Below are 24,916 nucleotides of genomic sequence, written 5' to 3' on the forward strand. Positions count from 1 at the left end.
AGTACAAAACACGCACGTTTCCAAAAATAACAACAAAAAGTAAAATAACAACAATAATTGCCTTCCAGGCCTCCAAATGTATTTGGAACAACAAAATAAGGAATGATGAAGCAATCAGGAGAGACGCTCTTTAGTGCTGTGTGCGTGTCCATTAGAAGGTGCCAAACAAAAATGTTATTTTTAGTCAGATTCCCTTATTCAAGCTTATTTCCAATGAGACGACACCCTGAAAACACACATGTATACCCTCAAATTATTAGACCCACAAGACGTTTAGAGTTGGAAAAGATGAAAATAATGAAAAAGCCAGTTTCATGGTGCTTCTTATTTCGTCCTTTGGTTACTGAGGTGACACCTTGCTAGAAATATGTGTCTATTTTGTTCCCCTCACATAATTAGCACATAGTAGTGTTGTGTACATTACCATGGGTGTTCTTCCAAACCTCAAGTGACTAACATGTAACATTTTAAAGTGCCAATGAGATGAAGCAAACAGGAAGCACCACGCTGGTGGCACAGGCAGACTGGGGCGTTTTAGCTTTGAAACGTCCAAGCAGACACACACACACACACGCACACGCACACGCACACACACACACACGCACACGCACACACACGCACACGCACGCGCGCACACACACGCACACAGATAGAGGATTTCCCCATGCAGGCTAATGATAACCTCCAGTACAGTAAGCTGGTTCTTCTTCTTAAGTACCCAAACTACTTAGGCATTATTCATATCACAAAACGTAAACCTGTGGCAAATAGGGCTCGGTGTCATTTAATACTATTACAACCTTCTCAAGCAATGTTTCATCCTACAGCTTTTGCTGAATAAAAGCACATCTAAATTTACCACTGGTACGTGCAAGCTGCTTTTCTAATAATCAGACAATACAGTGGAGTAATCAACCTCAGAGACACATTCAAAGAATTTAACCTTTTGAAATGTTTTATACATTTTGACTTGTAGGTATCATATTTTGTCACCTAGCTCTGGTAAAGATAATAAAAATGTTCAACACAGGAAAGACTTCAGTGAATGCCTACACACACCTGATGCTCACACACGTACGCACATGTGGTTTACAAATGTAAAAGTCTTATGTGTGTAATACAAAATATACTTCGGTTAAACTCAAATCTTCCTGCTCCTTTTTCAAATGATTAAAATGCATCAAGCACTTTTCCCTTTTATATTTCACATCCAGACCCTTTTTTAAGAGACAAACAACGTCATGATCAAACTAACACCTTCAGTCGCGTTGACTCGGCCTTCTTCCTCTGTGCACCAGCTTTGCCAACATGCAGCCCAGCAGAAGGGAACACTTGGACCTTGGACGTATTCTTTAAGTTAACATAAAACTCACCTTACCTATTTCAAAATTCATGAAGAATAAACTGTACAAAACATGGACTAAAAATAATTGTTTTTTTTTACAAAGTAGTCAACTACTCAAGCATTAAGAACAATCAGTAATATCAAATTAAAAACTTTAAGAGGGGCATGCGAGGGTTGGTGGGCGGCCCTGACGTTGGCACAACAGTCTGTGATTTTTTTTCTTCTTTTTTTTTTTTTTCAATCATGAGAAGTTGTGACCTGCCAGACGATGAGGTGGCTCTGCTCGGCCTTGGTAGGTGCCGACTGCTGGCTGGCTGTTGGCTCTGATAAACCGTCCAACTCGCCGCCTTCATCACCTGAGGAGGAAGACGACGAGTCAAACAAACAGCATACCAGGTGAGTCACAGTGCAGACATTGCACCAGATGTAATAGACACTATGGTATAGTAAACTAGCTGTATTACTTTTCATGTGGATCTCTGTGCTTTGTTAATGTGGTTTACTCACCCATTCTGAAGTCAATGTAGCCTTCACCGCCACTCATGACCAAGTATGTTTTGGGTTCAGAGGCCGTGTCAGAGGATTCAGATGGCGGGTCATCTGAGCCTGAATCTGCACTGCCTGGAGGGGGCATCGCCTGACCTGTGACAAAAAGCCAAATGAAAAAACATTTTTTGTTTACAGTAACGAGAACAAAGGAAAAAAATTGTAATCAGGAAGCAGCTGCCATTTTTACTTCATAACTGACTTAAACAATGTTAAAAAATATTTCAGTTTATTTTCTTTCAACTATTATTCAAATGACATTCACAAAATGGACCTCTGTCATTATCAATTCATCTGCCAATTCTCTTGATTAAATGTCAAATAGTAGTAAAAAACGGCCATCTTAGTTTCCCCAAGGTAACTGAAGTTTAGTTGTGTCCAACCAACAGTTCAAAACCCACAGATATTCAATTTACAATCATATTTAACAAAGAATAGCAGCAAATCGTCACATTTGAGAGGCTGAAACCAATGCATATTTGGCATTTTTTCTTGAAAAATTACCGAAACCATTGATTGATGATCAATAATAGTTTTTAAATCAATCAATCAATTAATTGTTGCAGCTCTACATGAATGTTACAAATAGAAATTGTGGAGATGCCTTTTTGTTTGTGATATCAGATTCAAAATAATACGAACATACATGTAAGTAATTTGTCCCACACAAGTGGCTGGCAATTTTCATTGGCTGATAACTATTTATTTTGCAGCATCTGTCACAGTTTCTGCCATTTGATACCACAGCTTGTCTGCATTTGTCGCTTACCTGGCACGGTGACAAAAAACTTGACAGCATCTCGGTGTCCATGGAAACACAGCTGGGCGTGGGCCATGGAGCAGTATGGCACGAAGCTGCCTGGCATGGCGCAATCTGAACTGTCATCACCGTAAACCCGTACAGCACTGCCGGGCCGATTTGGCACAATTCCCATTGCTGTTGTCCCTTTGTTGGCTGCAGAATAAGAAAGAAATTAATCAAAGCTACTGATGTCACGATGTGCATATTATCTTGGTTTTGTACAAAAACGTGTCATCTCATTGGTCTATTTTGCTGTGTATTAAAGCAGGGAAGACAGACACACAGAAGTCTTAGGAGCAAAATGATCGATAAACAAGCAGATGAAAGAAACAAAACAAGACCTGAATGCAAACAAGGTCAGCTGTGGATGAAGGGGACTGTGCACAAGACAAAAGATGATCAAATCTCAGTGAGCAGGAGTGCTGACTGGCGGGTGTGAAACTGATTTTGCCTCTAGAAAACTAGACAAAGCAGGGTTATGAGCAGAGATGGCCTGCACACAGTGTCTCAGACAGCAGAACGGTCTGTGGGTTCATGTCAGTATGACAAGAGGAGTCTGTTTGCGCTCATTGTTTTCGAAAGCATAAACAAAGTGAGACACTCGTGCCAAAAAACTGTGCAGAAGAGAAAAAAAGGAAGAATGTAGAGACAAGGGAAGTGGATCTCAGTTACCAGATGAGAAAACTAGCTTACAGAATCTGCCAAACGGTGTCGTGTTAGCTACACAGTGACTGTGAGACCTGTATCCACGGCAACACGGTTGTCTTTTATTCAACAAGTGGCGCCTGGGTGGTAACAATCGTTGCATTGTCTGAACGTGCCTTGAGAGAAATCTAGGATGAGGATCGAGTGAGGCGCAAGATGCAGATTGTACGGTAGCCAGGATTTAAAGAGAGGTTAGAAAGGCAGAGTGAGAGAAAACGAGAACGTATGTACGGTATGACGCTGTTTCCACTGCTACTATACTTTGGTTTAAGCATATGCCAAAGTTTCGGGTGTGTGATACCTTCAGACAGCGGGATGGAGATGATGACGCCGTTTCCTGTCCCCACCCACAGCCGGTTGCAGGACACCATCAGAGCTGTGATTCTCACAAACGAGAAGCCCAGTTTACCCGTACCTGCAACACACACAGAACACACACTTGTTTGCTGCTGTTAGGCTGCTGCACATATACTTGTGTACAGAAGCTACACACGATAAGTACTATACGTATGTTACGTAGGATAGCTTTTAATCTGCTTTTATACAGAAACTCTGGCCACTGATTATTTCCCATAAAAGTAAAAGACAATGTTCTGGTCGGACGAAAGTCAGAGAAGAGATTAGGATTTCTGAGAGAAGAAGAAGAAGACTAGTTGGTAGGCAGAGATGCATACCCAACATCTTGCTGACATAGGGCTCGATGTCCACGTCCTGGAGGTGCTGGTAGGTGTGGGCGTGAAACAAGCGTAGAGTTGAATCCAGCCGGATGGACACCCAGATCCCGTCTCCCACCCAGGCCAGCTGCCGCACCTGACTCTCCTTGCGAGGATGAGCGTCAAACGACTTCTGCTCAGACATGACAGATTGAGATGATGTGATGTTGTTATAATATTGTGGAAATGTTAAATGTATGTATACATTTAGATAAAGGTTATACAATATTACACAAACGTTTAATGGGTTGTCATTGACTGGAAAAGAAAACTCATTTGAGTGACAGCTGTACCTCTATCCTCATGGCCTTCGGCTGGATGACGTAGATCTTGTTCCTGTAGCCGCACCACACTTTGTCATGGACAACTGTCATACAGCGGATAGAGTGGTGGGGCCGGCCCAGATCCAGCAGGTGGTAGTTGGTTAAATCCCACTGACCATCTGCTTGGGAGAAACAAAGAGACTTGAGAACTGATGATCCTCCAACAGTGTAAATACTATATAATGTTAAATGTTAAATAACTTCCTCTAATATTTTTAGCTTCTTTAACCACAAAGAACCCACAGACTTACCAATGCCTCTGTGGAATATTGCTAATGTCCCATCAGCCAAAGCCACCAGGACTCTCCCTTTAACATGCCTGTAACAAGAGATGAGACACTTTTTCACACGCCGTTTCCCGTAGGACATATAAATGTATGTTTGGTGTGTGTGTGTATCATTGAATAACTACACACTCACACTATGCTGAGGATGGAGTCTTTCAGCTTGATGGCATGGAGACACTTCCTCCATCGAGCCACAGACGAGTGGACATACAGACTTTAGAGGGAGAGACAGAGATGAAGAAAGGATTTCACACTAAATGTAGAGCTGGTGAAAGTAGAACTGACTAGATACATTTGCTCATAATGAAAGTTGTGCAATAAAATAATAAGCAGGACCTGTTTTGGATTAAAACCTGATTTGATAAACATCTTCAGTCACATCTTATGCCACCCCTTGTGTGCTGCTGCTGCACTAATAGCACCCTCTAGTGGCTGTTGTCCTGCTCACCATCCATTCTGGGCTCCCAGCCACATGGTGGGGAGGGCGCTGCTCATCCTCAGGACTTCTCCCTCTGACGGGTCTGATGAGTCTTCTGGCAAGGAAGTCACACCATCCTGCCCACAGCCCCTGGATCACAGAAGGCAGGAACTTCAACAATTTTTCAAATGCTAAAATGCAAATGCAAAATACTAAAAAGATGCAGATATATTAAAATATAATTTCATCAATGTTACCACAGTCGTTCTTATGAACCATGAAAAGGCCAGTTGATTATTAGCTACTGTAGCTAATTTTGGTTTTTGAGGATGTGTTTCTACTGTAGGCAGAACATTACTTTGTCCTAAAAATATCATCATTGCGATTTGCACCTTGAAAACCTTTTCAGAAAAAAAAACAACCTTGCCTCTGCATATCTTGGCGTGAACTAAAACGGTTTTAGAAGTGATCATCTGGAACATTGCTCACCTCTGTGTGTCAGCAGGAGAGGAGTCGGTGGGTCCTACACCCAGTGGGTCGGTGAACACATGCTCCGTGTAGATTCCTGGCTGGTTTTGATCCGCTCCCTGGTCCTCCTCCCCTTCTTCGCCCACACCGGCGTTAGCCTCTGTTGCTTCTGTTGCCTCTTCCGCCGTAGGAACGCCGTCTTCTGCTGGACTGGTCTCTCTGGACAGCTCAACTGTGGGCATCATGGATTATAGGGTTAATCAGGGGGTCAATGAATGATGCAGGAAAGGCTTGGGTGGATATTCCAACATACTGCAATATACAGTAACTTGTCCCTGATCATCGGGGTTGGGAGGAGTGAAGTATCTAGGGGTCTTGATGATGACTGAGGGTAGAGTAGACAAAGTTGTAAAATAACATTTCTAGTATCTCTGACATAATTATCATGGAAATTAAAGTAATTCTGATAGATTTAAAATGCTGCTTTTGCTCTTTATTGTAAACTCAGTCCCTTTGTTCATATCAGGATCCTGTAGGAATGTAAACCATATTTTTCCAGTAAGCTGATTGATCAATAGTCAGTCTGTTGACAGGTTTTGATCTGATCCTCTGAAGTTAATGTGCTCAGGAGGAGGTTAGCTGGGAAGCATAGGTTACCATGGTGATCTACCTCAATTAAATGTGAGCCAGCTTCGTGATACCGGAAAACCTGAGTTAAGGCCAAAGATAGCAAGCTAACTCACAAATATCACTAGAGATACAGGTCCCTGGTGGATGCTTAAGTTACAGCTAGTGGCCTGCATTGTGTTCGATGTAGCATTGTGGCAGTAAAACAAATAAGGACATACTCTATCAAAGCATATTCTCAGCAGAGAACTACCTGAGCCAGAGATGCCGCTGTGCTCAGCCGGCTGGTCAGTGACACCTGAGTTGGCCGTCTGGGGGATGGCGGTGGTCCCCTCAGCTGCCATGGCACCATCGCTGCCTGTTGAGCCCACGCTGGCCACACTGCCGGCCAGTGACACCCCGTCAACTTGACCAGCCTCCAGGTCTTGGGGTACCTCCTCACCTGCCGGATAATCAGTCTCCAACACACCTGAAAAAACAACACAAACAACCTTACAATCAAGATTCAGAGTTGATAGAATAGAAAATAAATGATGCAGTCATGACGAAGACAAAGAAACACAACACACACAAATAAACAATGTGACCACTTAGCCTACCTGGCACACTGGCAATGCAGACGACGTGGGTGTTGCAGGCGTAGAAGCTGTCGAGTAGGTCAGAGGGCTGACTGGCGTCCAGCACCATAACCTTGGTGGAGGAGTGGGTGTTGGTGCACACCCACACCCTACTGGACACCTCGTCCTGAAGGACCAGCTCCTTCTCCTGCTCCCCTTTCTCCTGATCCTGACAGACAACACAAAATCAGCCAACAGTCACGACAGAATTTAAACCAAAGTTGAGTGAAATATCAGTTTACACATTATAATAATATAATTTTTATAATAATAAAAAAAACCTGACAGGATAACCACAGCCTCTTCCTTACATTACTTACTCTTACCTTACTCTCTTGCTCCAACTGGTCCAGGCTACTCTGAGATCCCTTCGTCTGCTTAGTGAGCTCTGACGTGGGTAATGTCCTCCCCCCAGACAGGTTGACCCCTGCACCACACCACAGCTGGGGAACAGAGAGAGAAATTGGTGTAAATACTTAATTTTCTTCAGAATTTAAGGAAAAGTTCATAAAAGCAGATAGCCTGCTGCTTCTATTCAAGTGTTATCTAGTTGTTGACTTATGTACCTTCATAGAAGCATCTTTCTGATCCAGAGGTCTCAAGTATACTGGTACGGGTAAGTTCATTTTGTTCTCCACCTGTCCACCATTTGCCACCTGTTGAGGTACAACCAGCACATGCAAAAGACACAGGCTTTTAAAACAGATTTAGCGATAGGGTTTACATAAGTTTGATTTCAGTGTGTTTCCGACAATGCTTAATGTGCTGGTTTGTGTGTTTTGTTACACTACACTCAAATTGGACAATTTAAGTGTACATTTTCTTTTACAGGTACTAGGTTAAAACAAAATTAACTGTCCCTTTCTTACACACCCATGGGTACATTGCAAACAGGAAGTGCTAACTGCTAATTCAGTATACTTTTAAAAAGGTGCCAATTTACCAAAACGTAAACAAATATATACGAGGTTCAAGTTATAGCCCATAGCGTAACTCACTGACTCCATGGCAACATTGAACTTCCTGAACTGTAGTTCTTTGAAATCCCCTGGTCTAAGTGGAGTTTTAAATATTTGACATTTTGTCACATAAACATGAACACAGAGCTCATATAGGCACAGAAGACAAAATGACGGCTACGTTCATGAGTAAATCAAAAAATATTCTGCATTCAGTCCCCGAGAGTGCACAACTTCACCTAAACATTTACAATTTTCATTTTCACATTATGTGGACAATTCAAATAAATGTTAACTGAACCAAAAAATTGTCAGTCTTGAACATTACATCGGTAATCTAATGAAAAAACAGCCATACCTCCTCCCACATGAATCCTATTCAAACTTTCACTTCCCACCTTGTATTTGCTGGGCAGGCTCCAGCCATGTGCAGTGACTCGCCCATCCTCCTTCTGCATGTGGGCTTTGACCTGTCTGTACTGGGCTCTCTTCTGCTCTTTACGCGACGGCGAACTGCACTGATCCTTTCTACAAGGAGAGCAAAGGGAGTGAAATGTTATCAGCTAATTATTAAAAGGTAATCATTGAATTTCCCACTTATTTCTAAGGTTTTTGGATTTGTGTCAATTTTGGATTCACATTTTGAGCCTTTTTCATGTCCCTCAACATGATAAAGTACACCAAACTCACAGTCACTTGACTTCATTACTCACTCTTCATTGAGGAAGTCGAAAGTCTTGGACTTCTCTGTGGGGAACTGGGAGAAGGTGCTACTCCTCTTCACCAGACTGCCCGGGGCGTTATATTTCATGTTGGACTGCGACTCCACCTTCTTTATAGAGGGGCCACTGGAGGAGGAGCTAAACAGTCTGCTGAAGCTGCAGGTGGCGAAGTTACAGAAAACCAAGAGGGAAACAGAGCAGACAGGAGCGCAGGGAAAAAGCAAGGTAGGGGGTCACCAACCAACCAGACAACCAAGGAACTACCACCAACATTTACTGTACAGTGACGAAAAGCATGCCGGGAGTTGAGCACTTCCTATCAAATTTTAACTGGGTATTTGAACATCAATATTGTCAAAGTACTAACAAAATTGTGTCTTTAGCACCAAATGTCAACAGTATCTTAAGTATCAAGTTAGATAGTTTTACACTTTTACAAGATAGTCTTGTACTGAGGTGTAAGAAAACACAATAACCCCCAGGCAAATCTCTGTCAAAAGTAGCATATATCCCTGTATAAATTATGCATCATTTAAATTAGCATGTGTAAACAAAAGTTTGAATAAACAGATAAAAACATCACAGTTCAAAAAAAGCATTCAAATCATACTGTCCTGTAAAATACTTTCCATGCAGAAAAGATGGGGGAAACCTTGTTACAATATTAACATATTTCATTCAAATCCTAGCAGACTGAACACTGATGAGTCTCCATTGATTTCCCACCACTGACTGTTCGTGCTAAAACTGAAATCAAATAACATATAAGCTACTAGCTTAGGGCTTAATTTTGTTCATTATTTTGTTGATGCCCACTCAAATAAGCCTGATAAAACAAAGATAACACACAAAACTTGTTAAAGAATATAATAAAAAAGCATACTGATCTGCAGGTACAAGCTGACTTAAGACAGAACATGTACATGTATTTAGGCTGTACAGGGAACTCCGTTCCTCTTTAGCTTCTTATGAGCAGACAGAGTGGGAAAACAACAAAAAAGGCACACAGCAGGCAGGAGACAGGAAAGCCCGGGGGCACAAGGAGAGTCATGTCTGAACAGTTCATGATAACAACAACTGATGACTGCACAAAGAGAAAATATCATGGAGAAAAGACACATCAAAGTTGGATCCATTTTGAAATGGAGGAGCAGTTCTGTGTCAATGGAGGGAAAGAGAGAGGTTTGGCTAGGAGAAGGTTTATTATAAACCATCTTTACCTAATGCTGCCAATTCAATAGCACATCCCGGAAAAGATGAGGAAAAAAAACGTGTTTGAATATTTGAGAGAAAATGTCACAGGAGTTAACTCGGAATATGTGCGCTGACCTCAATAGGCCGTCGAAACTAAAGCCCAGACAAAGGTAGTTTTCAAAAAAAGAAATTTGGGAGGACTTACAACTGCCAGATGCTGGATTTCTTTTTTTCTGTGAGTGTTGGATTTTCTCTCGAGGCCCTAAAGAAGAGGACAAGATGATATCATGTTACCTGTCAGTTTGAAGACACAAGTGCAGGTTGAGGATGTCCTGCTGCTTCTTACATTTTAAAGGCAAAATCGGTTAAGTTCTTTTGTTGATATGTCATTACTGTATTCTTCTGTTTGGTTGGTGAAACACTAAGACGTTATCGTGGGTGGGAGGTGGTCTCCATGCTCTTTTACTGAAAAATGTTCAGTATTTTTGACAGCAGCAATACCTAATAGCTAACTTCAATTCAGAAAAGATTATAGTTATGGTTAAGTTATGGATTTCAGCTTTAAGACAGAAAAACAGCAGACATTATTCTCACAGAACAATTAGACACTGGGATTAAGTTTGTATGTGGTAAATATTATGAGTTAGAAAGACTTTGGCAGTGTGAGGTCATTTTCAATAATAACCACCAATTTGTACACATGTGAAAATTTGCCGTCCTTTGTTCTGTACCTGATCATCTCTGTCCACCGCACAGCTTCCTGCAGCTCCATCAGTCTCTCTTTGTACTGGTTCCTTTCCATCAGCACTCTGGCCATTTCCACTCTGGTGAAGCGCTTCCTCTGGGTGGAAGGTACGTCGCTCTGCGGTAGATTAAACCCACATGACGACACAGAAATACATTTATTATTGACAGATACAGGACAAACATACTGCATATGTATATTACATATATGTCTGTAATCTTAAACACTGTTGGGCAAAAAACTCACATCTTCTTCATCTTTAGTTTTATGTTTCACTTCCTCCACCTCTAGTCGCACTCTGGAAAAGACAGTTTATTACACATCCAAGATATACAGAAAATAAATGTAATAAAATCATTTTGCTATGTCCAGTTGTTATTTTACAATTTACAAGCACAGTGGTGGTAAACTGGTAAGTGCTACCTGCTGTGACTGTTGACTTACTTTTTGAGTTCCTCCTCCAGCTCCCTGTTCTTGTCCTCCAGCTTGGTCTTGGCCAGCAGCACGGCCTCCAGCTCTCCCTGCACCATCTCCTTCTCACAGGTCAACTCGTCCACCTTCAATATCAAGTCTTTATTCACCACATTCAGAGCATTCCTGGAAAGACGGTAACAAGGACATCTCAGCAAACTAATAAAATACTGTTGGCACATTTTAACTAGGACAAAGGGTTAAGAGGTAGCACATTTCAAATATCAAAGTACATTAAGTTTTGAACTTACTTTGTCTCAAGCAGTTGTGAATTCTCCTGAATGAGGTTTTCAACTTCCCGGCCCATTCCTGAACAGAATTGACGATGAAATTAGAATCTTTTTACATAAAAAAACAATTTGACAACAGGCTGCAGCAGTGTCTACATAAACACTACAGATTAAGATGCACCACTGTGGATTATTCTTACTAAAGTAAAATCCAACAAGGAACTACATAGGATGTGAAATATCTCTCTAGTGAGATATTTGTTACTGTAGGTTTCACAGTACAAGAAACTAGCACAACACACAAAACGCACAGCACGTCACATGACTGACAGGAGAAGGATGGATAGAGTGGGTGGGCTCTTACCAATCAAACTAAGGTCTGAGAAAACCATGCAATCCAAGTCAGGCGGAAAGAACAAGGCAGAGAGAGAGAGAAATGCGGATATAGTTTGAGACAGTGGAATGACCAAAATGATGAAGGAGCCAGAGCTAAACGTGTAGCTGTTGACTCCACAAGCAAAAGATGCTGTTGGGTCTCTAAAGCTAGTTAGATGTGACAATCGCAGCAGTACAGAGAAGGAAAACAGGAAAATACGAGGGCAAAAAAGGAATAATTCAAGCTGTAAAAAGAACAGTTAGGCCAACAAAGGAAGCATTGAACTCCATCATTCATGCACCAAACTTTGTCAAAAGTTGTCAAAAGTCAATTGTTATCCAACATAATGAAGAACAAGCTGTGAGCTGCAAGGATGGCGGATATGGCAGAAAATGACTAATGAGTGGAGGTCAAAGGGACATAACAGAATAATGTTTAGCTAAGGAAAGGTTTGAGGTCATACACACCAGAGTACTCCACTGGGATTATGGACAAAAGCCAGAGGATGAGATACGGGAGAGAGAGAGGTGATGTTAACATGGGTAGATGGCTAACACTGCGTATAACAGCTGGACCAAAGCAAGTGGTGTAGCAGTGCAGCAGACAGCAGGGAGTTACAATGAATTCAAAACTAGTATTATCAGAAGAACAACAGCTGCTAGCCAAATATAGTAGCAGAGTTACAGTAAAACAGATTTCTGGCCATTTTGAAAAAGCAGCGATTACAGATATAAGAAATATTCAGGGTCAATATGCAGTTCATTTGTATGTAAAACATTTCACTGATACAACAAGATAAACAGTTGTAGGGTTAGTTGTCTGATGTCATGTAATCTTTTCAACAAACTTTGCCAAAGAACAACAAGTAGGTATTATTTTCTATATCAGGACACCTAAAAGTGACTTATAAAGTATTATTGTACCATGGCCACTTACAAAATAAAAAAAAGATAGGCTGCTTAAAAATTGTATCTCTGAAATATCTTAAGTGCCATTGCCAATCACATTTTACCTCTGAGAGGGGGCTATCTTTTATTGATAACGTAGAGATGATTTCCACCAGGTAGAAATCCTTAGGGATGCTAACAATAACAGAAAGTGGGTATTGTTTGTGGCTTTATTAGTGGCCATAAGTTGCATTCTGTGTTTGTTTGGCTAATTTTTTTGCTTGTTAATTTGTTTGTGTTTTTAGGACAGAGGATGTAAGTCCTTAAGATGTCTCAATAGGCCTGTATAATTTTAATAGACACCCATCTACCAGCCAATTACAAACGAGTATTTTCCATGGCCATAGTATAATTGTCACAAATAACATTTAAATGCTTAATCTTCTCACAACATGCTAAACATTGGAAACATGAGCTTTTACAGAACCCATTATGTGTTGTAAATCCTCAAGTACCAGAGAAAGACACAGGTCAGTAGGTTTTTTTCACTCAAACATCATTGAGTCAATTCATAACTGAATCAAGACATTTCATACACACTACTCCAACACAATGCAGATGAAATATATTCAGAGGATCTGACATGATTGCAGCTACATTATTCTATTTCAGTGCTGTATTGTTCCAGTGAAGTTTTTACTCACCCAGCAGGTCGGCCCCTTCATCCACATCCCCTATGAGCCCAGTGCCGGCAGACGACAGCTCTTCAAACAGAGAGTCCGTATTGCGGTCAAATGCCATGTTCTCAATTCCTTTAGTAGGAGTACTAAAAGAGCAATAACAAGAGGGGGTTGATGTTTTGCTACCTGGTGAAACTTTGTCTTAAAGTGACCTCTGCATGTTCTCTGTACTACCTGCTGGGCTTGTATCCAATGAGATCCATGTCCAACTCAGGGGTGGACTCAATGATGTCCTGCACATCTGAGTTCTCCTCATTTTCAGGCAAACCTGCGTGAGACACAGCACATGCCAGAATACCAAAGAGAAGGAAGGGTATTGTATGTGAGTGACTGGGACATTTACAGATTAAAGTCACACCTCAACAGCATAAATGCTGTATGCCAAACCCTTGTGTCATGTACTGTATATAACTGTATATGAAAAAAGAGAAACGCAGTCAGATCACCAGGACTAATGGATGACTAATTGATGAGATTCTGTAACTAGTGCTGTTTCATGATGTTTGACCTTACCCACTGATATGGATCTGGTCCCCGGTGCAGCCTGCACCTCCGTGCTCTTACTGTTCCCATCTTCCCTCTCCACGTCCGAGGCCGTGGTAGACATTGGTGTGGCCGACTTGGAGCCGGTGAAGTCCGACAGCTCATCCTGTAATGAAAAGCAATATTTACACAAAGCCATTCAAAGTCAAGGGTCAAAATGACTAGTAGACCTTCAAAGAACCAGTGCCAATATGAAAAAAGGGAAAAACGTACAGAACACATAAGGACCACAAAGAACACAACAGCATAACAACACAGTTTACGATCTAACAGGTTAACATGGTTGGACAGGTTGAAAGTGCTAATCACAAGCTAGAGGTCACTACATTCACTACACATGCAGTATAATAGAAGACACAAGAGTCAAAAACATCAGGAAATCTAAAGAAATACTATGAATTAACATTAAAAAGAAAGAACCTTGAAACACTAAACAAAGTTGTGGATGCAGCAGCACGGATTTGCGGGGGGGCTTCACACAACATCAATTGAAATTAAATATGGCCACAATGGGAGCTGCAACTCTACCGCTGGTACACAACACGCAACACACAAACCCACACACGATTCGAAAACTAAAAGCTGAACAGAGACTAAAAGTATAAATCTACTGGACATCAGATCTGAAATCACACAACTACAGCATTAAAAGACAGAATGCTACTTAAATGTATGATGCTATGTTATTGTATAATGAGTGATCAGACATGTTACTGTTAAGGTAAAGAAGATCTGCATGAATGAAACAAAAATACAAAGAAGCATGTGAAATATAAAACTCATGCATTTTAACTGAAAAACGAATTAGAGGCCAGATGCAACCACGCTGTCAGTGATTTTAAAAGATGAATAATTTACCAATTCCATCCTTCACACAGCTGACTGTTGTGTGCACATAGATTTTGAAAGACCCCAATGTAGCCTTCGCACAGGACATGGTTGCATGTAGCACAATCTAGCACAGGTGGTCTGTGAAGTGATGGTCTATAAAATGCACAAAGTGAGAGGCGGCGCTTTTGAAAAGATGAAACAGCATAGTGGAGGAGACTACTGAAGCCCACACACACGCAAACACAAACACTGTGCTGTCCACAGCCAATGCAGGCGTGCTGCTGCTGCCGCCACCGGCACTTCTGCCAGCCGCCACTCATCCAACTACCTTGCAGTCGTCTGCCAGTGAATTCCCCCAAGAAGAGTCCTGCGCACTCTTACCCTCCCTTTCCTTTGGGGGGTCGACAAAGTCCAACTGCTTTGGGAGGGGAAGAGTAAGAATGAAGCTCACTTGTGCAGAAGCAGCAGAAATGCATACACCCCAAAGTGTGCATGTCTGTGAAGTGGATGGAAAAGTATTATCGTATGTGACAAGGTATGTATATGCAGGTAAGCAGGTGGGTGTGGGTGTGGGTGTGGGTGTGGGTGTGGGGGTGTGTGTGTGTGTGTGTGTGTGTGTGTGTGTGTGTGTGTGTGTGTGTGTGTGTGTGTGCTTTATTGCTTGCAGTCTCAACTAGACAGTCTACACTATGAGCTAGCCCCAACAGATTAATCTGTAATCTGGTTTTTGTTCATCATTTTCTGTATATAAAATAAATAAAATAGTATAAAATAGTGACTAAAGCTAACAATTGTAGAAACAATAAGTTAATCGATTAGTCGATCAACAGGAAAAATAATCTGCAATTATTTTGATAATCAGTTAATAGTTTCAGTCATTTTTCAAGCAAAAAGGTTCTCAATTGTGGAGATTTGCTGCTTTTCTTTGTCTTGTGTGATACTGAAGACATCTGATGAGGTCATTTTGGTCTGTAAGAAATTGTGATGTATTCTTCACTATTTTCTGACAGTTATCATTATTTGCTGCCCTAACCAAATTGCTCAAAATCTAAGCATTTGTAAACTTGCAGCCAAGTCATCTATTTTTATTTATTGATTTTCACTTAATAAAGAAGTAAAAGTATTGCTCCCCTGACCTGAGCTCCCCTTTAAGTGACACTGCTTTGTAAAAGTCCCTTTGAATGAAGCAAAAAGAAATGATTTAGAAAATGTAATTATGCCAGTTTTAAAGGCAATGGGATGGTCTTGCTTATATGACTCATATTGTGGATGGAGATTAGATCATGGCTGGCATGCGGGCATATTCACGTTATTAACCTGTCGTTCCTTTTCACTTGAAACGCCTCCTACACCAATAAATAAATATGACATCTCTGCTTAAATCTAAGAGCCTGTGTGCATATCAAAGCCGCTCGTGTTCAAAAGGCCATGGCTAAACAATAACCATCCTGTAGCACTGATTACATAAGAGCCAATCACATTCCAGCTAGCCCCTTTCTCCCTCAGTGACTGGCTGCGAGCCATACAGCGGCATCACTCCCATCATGCATCGCGCCACAGAGCTGATGTCCCAGTTTTAACAAAAACGCAGAAGTGGGATGAATTAACATTGTCACCCTCCAGGTCCTAACTGCCACAGATAACCCACACACCAAACACATTTAGAGTACCAGTCACTGTTTCACAGAAACCAGCTTCATTTTAGTTGAGAGAACATAACGACGAATATAATGTCTATGTTAGAAGAATGTCTTGTGTTGTCAGTAGTATTTAAAAGCAGTTTAACATGATTTGAATCACACATCACATGATGAAGCTCAATATTATGATTAGCATCAAATAGAAAACTGCTGCTATTTATTCATGTGATACATTTAATGATCTCCTCTGACTGCTGCACCAGGGGAACAGACACGTCTGCATATTCATCAATGGCCAAAGAGGAGGATGTCTGAAAACAGAGACAGCCTTGTCAGATGCCTACTAAAATTTGCCTACACGCCCAAGTCTTATCAAAGGCTCTCTATTTTTAAATTGAGCCAAAGCCAAAACTCCTCTATCTTCTAGCACTGGCAGGAGGGCTGGAAACACGGCCAGGAAATGGGATTAAAGCAATCATATCATTCTGAATATTTTATGCATTTTTTTATGTTTGTATGCTGTTGACACTCAATTTGATCAAACAGCTAACAGAGTAGATAACAGACAGTATTTAATATTCAGGTATCAAATAATTTCAAGCAAGTGAAAAAAATGTTGTGGACTGAGTAATGATGGCATCACGCTACACGTTATTCTTTAATCATTTAAGATTATCATAATTCAGACTGGACAACCAGAATTAAACATGTCACCATTTACACAACTGACACTGAGGAAAATAATGAGGACACAGTCAAAATAATCCTGTCTGGGTTTTTGTGTCTGGACTTCAAAGACATGGCATTATTTGTCTTTTACTATGCTACACTGCATGTCTGATGCTCATTTTCATTCCAAACTGCCCACGTCAGTATAAGGCTGATATCATGTAGTCTGAACCAGACATGAGTTTATTCTTTGAAGGAAAATCACCCTGGAATAACTAACTGTGATAAAAGCTCACACGGAGGTGTCATTCACAAACCTACCTTCAGACTGGTGTTGGAGCGTGGTTGTGATGGGTCGGTGAACCTCCAGCCCTCTGTGCCCAGTGTCTCTGCCCTGGCCTGGGGGTCCGGGGTTAGCAGAGACACCCCACCAGATGATGGGAAGATCCCCAAAGAAAGAGGCCGCTCTCTCCTGGAGTCACAAGAAAAAAAGTTTTTTGTCAGAGGCACAATTCACAAATCTTGTCTCAGTTGAGCCCTTGTTAACCACTAAGTGTTTGCTTAGTTCTTGATTTTTGGTTGAAGTTAATACAATAGCAGAGCTGAAAAACAGCAAAATGCTTCTTGATAAATAATTGTGAAACCACAAAGATCAGACCTACTATAAGTTCACATAAAGTTGTTCACAGGTTTGTCCATAGGTTTGTCCATAGTGTTATATGCCTTAGTAAGATAGAGTTCTTCCACGTGTTTCTTATGCAGCATTCATGTCACGTAATTACGGTTTTCCGACTTGTAAATAGCGTTCCTGTCAACATCCAACATCCAATTAATTACAACTGGGAAATTCAGATTTTTGTAGAAGCTCTGATATGTCTGTCTAAGCACTTATTAATATGAAAGTGTCTGAAAACTATACAAAATATGGACAAATATGCTTCACATCAACAAAAGTCTGTCAATCAATGTAATTAAATCCAAATTTAAAGGATATGGTGTTATGTTGTCAATAGAAACGTATCTGTTGTGGTCTTACCTGACTCGGCCAGCCATGCTCGACTCTGAAGTCTCACTAATCTGCTGCATTTTGATCCTCTCTACGTGCTCCATATAATTATGAATCATCTGCAGAAATCAAACCAAAGACCCAGTAGTAGTCATGAATGTTGTCAATGATTACAACTCGACAACATTTCTGTCTTTCCTTCCTTCCTCTCCCTCTTACCTCTGTGTGTCGCTGATGGAGGGAGTTGTATTCCTTCTTGAGATCCAATTCACGTTCTTCTAACCTGCCAACTGAAACAGATTACAACACAAGCTCAGTTTAAGGTAGTCAAATTACAAGGTGCAAGACAAAGATCATATAAGATCAATGAAAAGAATAAAAACAAAAACCAGGCGTAAAAATCCCAAATCTTGCAAGCAGGGTCTGGACCACAAAATTCTTACCAATAAAACAATACCTATGTAGCAACTATATGTGTATATGAGATATACATTAAAGGAATAGCTTGAAATTTTTCAAAATACGCTTATTTGCTTTCTTGTCAAGAGTTAAATCAGACGATGTCATGACTCTCATGTCTATACAGTAAATATGATATGCTGGTTAGCTTAGTTTAGCATAAAGACTGGAAACAGGTTGAAACAGCTAGCCTGACTCTTTCCAGGTAATAAAGTCTATCTACTTGCACCTCTAAAGCTCAGTAAGTAATGTTCTAGTCTATTTCTTTCCCGGGAGCAGTAACCGAGGTCCAGCACATAAGATCTCGTAAAACAGCAAATCATCATTTTCATATTTTGATTTCTGTGGATTAAACAAACGGGACATAACATTTATATGTCAAAAAGTGACTAACCAGCTGCTGGCGGTAGCTTCATATTTACTGTACAGATATGAGTAGTATCAATCTTCTCAACCCTCCACCAGAAAGCAAATTTCCCAAAATGTCACACTAGTCCTTTAACTTTTAGACCTTAATTGTACGTCACTGTAGTACAACCCTGCACATACAAAAGAGTGAACATATCCCACTTGCATAATTTTGCTCTACCGGGCAGGCACTGTGACTATGCAGGCAGGGTAATCTCAATCAAATGTTGGGCCAATTTATGAAGTGACAAAAACACCTAATCCCCTATTACCGCGTCAGGTCGAGCCTGAGGTACACAGACAGCTACATATACAGTATGAAGCCTGGATACTATCAATTACAGCAGCTAAAGCTTCTGCATGTTGTGTGATGATGTCTCGCCTACGTGCGTACTTTGACATCACCGCGGAATTTCATTTTGCTATCATGAGTCATCAAACTCACGGAGACACGTAATGAAGTGAAGTGAGACAGGCTACACACAGGGGAGACAGCTGAAGTAATCCCTCCTGCGTGTTCATATTAGTGATGCGCACATTCAACAAATCACTGTGAGGAAAGGCTGAACGTGCGGCTGAACATTAAGGCAATGATACTGATTGATTTCATTATTTATTTACCTAAAAAGCTGTTTAAAAACTGACATAACTATATCTTTATTTCTGTTATATCCACTAACAGGATATGTAATACAAAACAACAAGATAGAAATGCCAACTGTATCATTTCCCTGATCTGTGTGGCAGCTGCTTGACAACCCATTAAGGTCCATTTAATACAATGTCATAAATCTGCTGGGAAGCCAAGAGGGTGAGATGTGTGTCTGTGTATAAATCTTCATCATCAGATTGTTGGATGCCTTTTGCTTGACCAATGCAGTATAACGTGCTGTACAAATATTAACCAATGATAGAGAATTTATTTAACCAGGAAAGGGCCTCACTGAGATTACAAATCTCAGTCTGTTGGTACAGATGAACGAATGGTACTTAGAGTTTCAAATGTCCCTAATGGGAGTGCAGAACAGCAACAAATAAAATACACAACCAAAAACAAAACAAAATAAATTATTGGTCTCTTCAATGTCAGGCGAGTGAAAATAAAGACAAGACAAAAGCAGGAGAATGGCTTAAAAAATCTAAGCTACACTGTCGTTGCCTACTAACTGGGGTCACAGTAGCTGTGGACTCTGTCCTAGAAGCCTCAATCTGCTCAGGTGCTGCAACATACAGTGATGAATGAATGATTTACTATTCACTGGGAGTGGCAGAGGGTTGACTGAACCAAGGGAGCGTGTACACTAAAACCAAACAGGGCTGATACTTGATTATGACTGATAATGTAACGAAATTACAAAATGATTTACATTTAATTTTCAAGAATAAACCAAACACTGAGTTTCTTATGTTTGCCTTCTTAAAGCTTCTGCCGAAAGTGAGATATGGAAGAAATTCATGTTGGCATTTTCTTCCCCCTCACAGCTTTGTATGAATGAGGGATTCACTTTAACCAGCTGTGCTGCTTTGCCACGAGATACTGGAGCAGTCATTGTGTGAATCCGCTATTTCCAACAAGACACAAGTTAAGAGCCAATCACTTTCCCTCCATTCCTTAATCCACCAATAAGATGGGTGGTAATGCACTGCCGCATTAGGAGGATGGGTATAACAGAAATCCTATAATCCCATTACTGTTACCCCCACGAAGAGTGTAAGTGTGTGTGCAGGGACAGAAAGCCATGAGAGAGACATCAAACAAGTGAGGAAGATGATACGAAGAGAGTAAAAAATAGCAAAAGCTGAAGGGAGAGGAGAATAGCCTTGTACATGGGAACAGACTAATAAGAAATCATGCTGAGACATAATTTAATTTTCATATCAATGAATGGATGTTTCTCCATAACACAACAGAGAACAGTAACAGTGAGAAGAATTACACAAACGATCAAGTTTTGCAAACGTGTGTGCGTTTGTGCTTACTCTGGTCTGCGTAGTTCTTGATCTTGAGTTCCAGTTGTCGGGAGTGGGACTCCATTCTGTCCACATGGTTCTGCAGGTCCTTCTTATCCTGTTCATGAGTGTCCTCAAACTCAATGAACTTCTACTCAGGAACGCATACACACACGCACGCACACACGCACGCACACACACACGCACACAGAGCTTGATCAGACTCACAGGCACTTGATCCCAAACCCATCAAAACTCATTTGCTATTAATAGTCTGATGCTGTTTAAAGTGACAATTAGAGTTATTTTTTCTCATTTCTTAATATAGTAGTTCTGTTACCATGGTTACCAAGATGCTGTATCTAAACATGAGTGTGCTATTGATGTTACTATGGTAATGAAACCATTAATGCATCAGCTGTTTTTTTTTCTATACTTGTATGAAACACATAACCAGTATTAGTATAATAATGTATTCGGTGTTTTACACAGTTAAACCTGAAATTATTAGAAGAATCGATCAGAAGAGAAAGAAATCAGCTATTATTTTAATAACCAATAAATTGTGTAATTCATTTTTCAAGCAAAATAGTTGAAATATTGCCAAACATTCTGTGAATGCAGCTTCTTACATGAAGTTGTGATCAGCATTTTTTTCACTACTTTGTGACATTTCATAGAATCAGTTCATAGATTTAAAATTATCAGCAGATCAATAATGAAAATAATCAATAGTTGCAACCCTATACACACACACACACAGTGTGTTACATAATAGCACAGACCACGTGTGCCACTGTGGCATAACTTTCCACAACATGTATCAAGGTGATGGATGTAAAAATATTTCTGAATCAGGATTACAGGGACAGGATCGTGACTTATAGGTTCATCTGGAAATTCCGGTTCTTCCCAGTCCCCTTCTAGGCGGACCACTGAGTGGGAGTGTGTGTGTGTGTGTGTGTGTGTGTGTGTGTGTGTGTGTGTGTGTGTGTGTCAGCGTCCACATCCTGTCCAGCTAAGCAAGCCAAGGCCCTAATGTGGCTGCCCTTCCTCCTCTGGACGCACAAGTCTTACTCTACTTTGATGTATAAAGACAAGTCACAGTCGGCTGGGCAGTCTGTTATTCTGCGCTTCATGACTGAAAAATAAAAAACCAATCTTAAGATTAAATGTATCTTTTGCATCAGAAACATTGTGTTTGCTGCAGACTTGAAGTGGCCACTACAGAGTTTTCATTCAGGCTTGCTCAGTTCAAATGTTGTGTTGAAACAATTAAACGTTAAATGTTGTAGAGATGAAACAATAAACTGATTAGTCACTCGATAGAAAATTAATCAGGAACAATTTTGAAAATCCATTAATAATTTACATAGCCTAATTCTATGGGCAAAAATGCCCAAAATTCACTGGTTTCAGCTTCTTAAATGTGAATATTTGCTGGTTTTCTTTTATGATAGTGAGCTGAATATCATTGTTTTACACTGTCAGTCAGACAAAACAAGACAATTGAAGACGTCACATTGAACTCTGGGAAGTCTCGATGGGCATTTGTGCTATTTTCTGACATTTTGTGGACTAAACAATAAATCAATCACTTGAGAATATAATCTTTGAAAATAAAAGTAATAATTAGTTACAGCTCATAAAAAGCAAAAATACGTTGGAAATCCCATGGTCATAAAGAGCAATGATTGATGGCATAGATGCATCTAACTAAAACGGCAACCACAGTGCAGAAACTGGAGAAGGCTGCAAATTAGTTTTAATGATCTGAACAGCTGGTCAGAAGCCTCAAACTCAAGGATTTCCACACAGTCATCAATATCATAAGTCATTTGCATTGTTTAATGTAATGTCTATGTCTTTAAATTACATTACAGACTAGAGGAAACAAGGTTGTAATAACAACAGAGCAGGCACGATGATGATGATATATATCTGTTTCATGTCTGTGTGAAATCTATAATGAGTTAAAAAGCAATGACTGGTCAATCCAGCCAGTAAAAGGTCTAACAAAAAAAAAAGTCACTACATGTGAAAGCTTGAGCTGTTCTTCTCATCTGGAAGCAGCCTCCTAAAAAGAAATGTGACACCCTTCACTACTCTGGAAATGTGGGGGGGGTCCGTCTGTGACACTATAATTTGACACTTAAACCAAAAACAAAAGGGAAATAAATGTAAAAATGCAGTGGGGGGACGTTCCCTTCCCGCTAGTTTCTGACAAAGAATCACATGACCTGGAAGTAATGCCTTGCCTCTCCAACAGGCTCCGCGTACCCCTGCTCACTCCTCCTCAGGGGTTTGGACAAAGAGTCTTTCCCAGGACAACCCCGTAAACACCTGTGGATTTCTACCCTACACAATATGTTACTATAACAATGAAGGATACACTAGTATTGTCAGTGCACATGTGCATGAGTGTTTGTGTGGCCGGCTGTCACACTGCTTCAGTGTCACTGTGTGTACGAGAGGTCTACATGTCCTCAGCATACTGGGCTCGTGTCCCTGCTGTCCCGATGCCCTGAGTCAAAGAAGCAAGCTGGGACAGAAGGTCCGAGTCACATCACATCGCCCTTCATACAAGAAGCTCAGTGCCAGGAGGCAGCAGATTCACACATGTAAACCACACACATCAGGCATCACCCACACCAAAACACAACCCTGACACACACACACACACACACACACACACACACACACAATGTCTGATCAAGTAATGAGTGAGATCTTTTGCTACAAAATGCAGCCATTTGGTTGCTGCTTGCTCCACGTCCTAAACTTTGTGTAGCAGCAGATGCTGACTTGATTTCATATTTGTTACTTCAAAAAGGAGGCACTCAAAGTCAGTTTACTTGTCATGAGGAGCACTACCCAGCCTGTGAAAACAGTTACATAACGTCTTCTGTGGCTCTGGAGAAACTTTCTAATACCTGAAAACTATCTATAATTATCTCATTTTGAACAGAAAGACGGTGTCATAAACTGAAGGTATGGTATTTGAAAAAAATGTGGGCATTTACCGGGCATGAAGAGTCTCAAGAGAAAGGCCATCAAATGTAGGATCCAGAGTTTTTGCAGCTTCAACCATACTAAGGGCATCAACTTATACCTTTATTTGTCTTTATGGAAGCACACGACTGAAGTACTGCTTTAAGAGAGAGAAACTGACTTCAAACTATAGTTTATGGTCAGTGGATAAACAGCATGACATCCATTTGCTCTGTCAACCAATTTAACATGCGGTTAAGTGAAAACGGAGGTGAAATGGGCTGATATTTTCATTTCTAGACAGCTTTTGACAGCATGACAACATCATATCTGACCGAGTGAGTTACTGATTGTGTGGGTGACGGTATGGCTAAAGTGCTTTGCTAAGGGGCGACGGGTGGAAATGATGACCTGCTGGCAGTGAAGGGTGTTGGTTTTTTAATTTATGTAACACATGATGTTGCCCCCCAAAATGCTGAGTCACTTCACCTGCTGTGTCTTCAGTCGGGGTCTCACGGGGCTCAGACGTGACTTCACTATCTGATGCAATAGGCGAGCTGACAGATTATAGGTGTGTTTGACAGAGAGAGGTGGTTATGTTTAGCTTGTTAGGACGATGCCTCTGTTGAGGCAGTGAGTAAGAAATCCCATCCTTGGATTAGAGATACAGTGTTATGTCACTGAGCAGACACACAGCTGATACAAAGAGAGGGGCCATTTCAACCTGAGGTTAGCCACGACACTGCCTTGTTTACATGCCCAGTGAGCACCATGGCAGGACGGACTGGATGCTACCGGGCCACGTGTATAGGTTAATTCACCGCACGGGGATGCTGGAAGGACAAAAACACCGGAGGCAGCCTCCATTCCTCCCCCAAAAGGATGCTGTCGACCATCCCAGTGCCGTCCCCAGTCCCCCCCAGCTCCATTCAACTCACCTCCTCTGCGTGTTTCCTCAGCGCTTTCTCCCGCTCGTACTGGGTGATGAGCTGCTCGTTGTCCTCCTTCAGCAGCTCCAGCTCCACTTCGTGCTCCTGGTTCTCCAAGAACACCGAGTCCAGGTTCTCCAGCACGGCCACGACGAGCGGCATCAGCTCCTTCACCACGTCCTCGTCGTATTTACCGATAAGCCTCTCGAACTCGCGGTAGATGGAGCTGGCCAGGCCCGATACCCGCTCAGACATCATCGCTGATGTCCCCGGGTCGTCCTGGTACACAACTCCGTCTTCCAGCTCCATTTTAGT

At 41.2% G+C, this 24,916-nt stretch overlaps 1 protein-coding gene across 1 annotated transcript; it reads right to left on the reverse strand.

Moving 5' to 3' along the window:
- Positions 1 to 1,528: 1,528 nt before the first annotated feature.
- Positions 1,529 to 24,916, reverse strand: spag9a (sperm associated antigen 9a). The gene is given in 32 exon segments (XM_070924019.1): positions 1,529 to 1,701; positions 1,853 to 1,987; positions 2,661 to 2,878; positions 3,678 to 3,813; positions 4,073 to 4,244; positions 4,405 to 4,553; positions 4,686 to 4,753; positions 4,855 to 4,935; positions 5,170 to 5,289; positions 5,629 to 5,839; positions 6,488 to 6,703; positions 6,834 to 6,999; positions 7,178 to 7,294; positions 7,418 to 7,507; positions 8,209 to 8,338; positions 8,524 to 8,688; positions 9,932 to 9,988; positions 10,458 to 10,588; positions 10,718 to 10,769; positions 10,916 to 11,068; positions 11,194 to 11,251; positions 11,503 to 11,529; positions 12,016 to 12,027; positions 13,140 to 13,261; positions 13,350 to 13,443; positions 13,689 to 13,824; positions 14,878 to 14,964; positions 17,180 to 17,330; positions 17,895 to 17,983; positions 18,084 to 18,154; positions 20,712 to 20,832; positions 24,611 to 24,916. Coding segments are annotated over 32 exon segments (3,954 nt in total). The 5' UTR covers positions 24,911 to 24,916; the 3' UTR covers positions 1,529 to 1,582.

Source organism: Enoplosus armatus, chromosome 17, assembly GCF_043641665.1.
Source record: "Enoplosus armatus isolate fEnoArm2 chromosome 17, fEnoArm2.hap1, whole genome shotgun sequence".
Lineage (NCBI taxonomy): Eukaryota > Metazoa > Chordata > Actinopteri > Centrarchiformes > Enoplosidae > Enoplosus > Enoplosus armatus.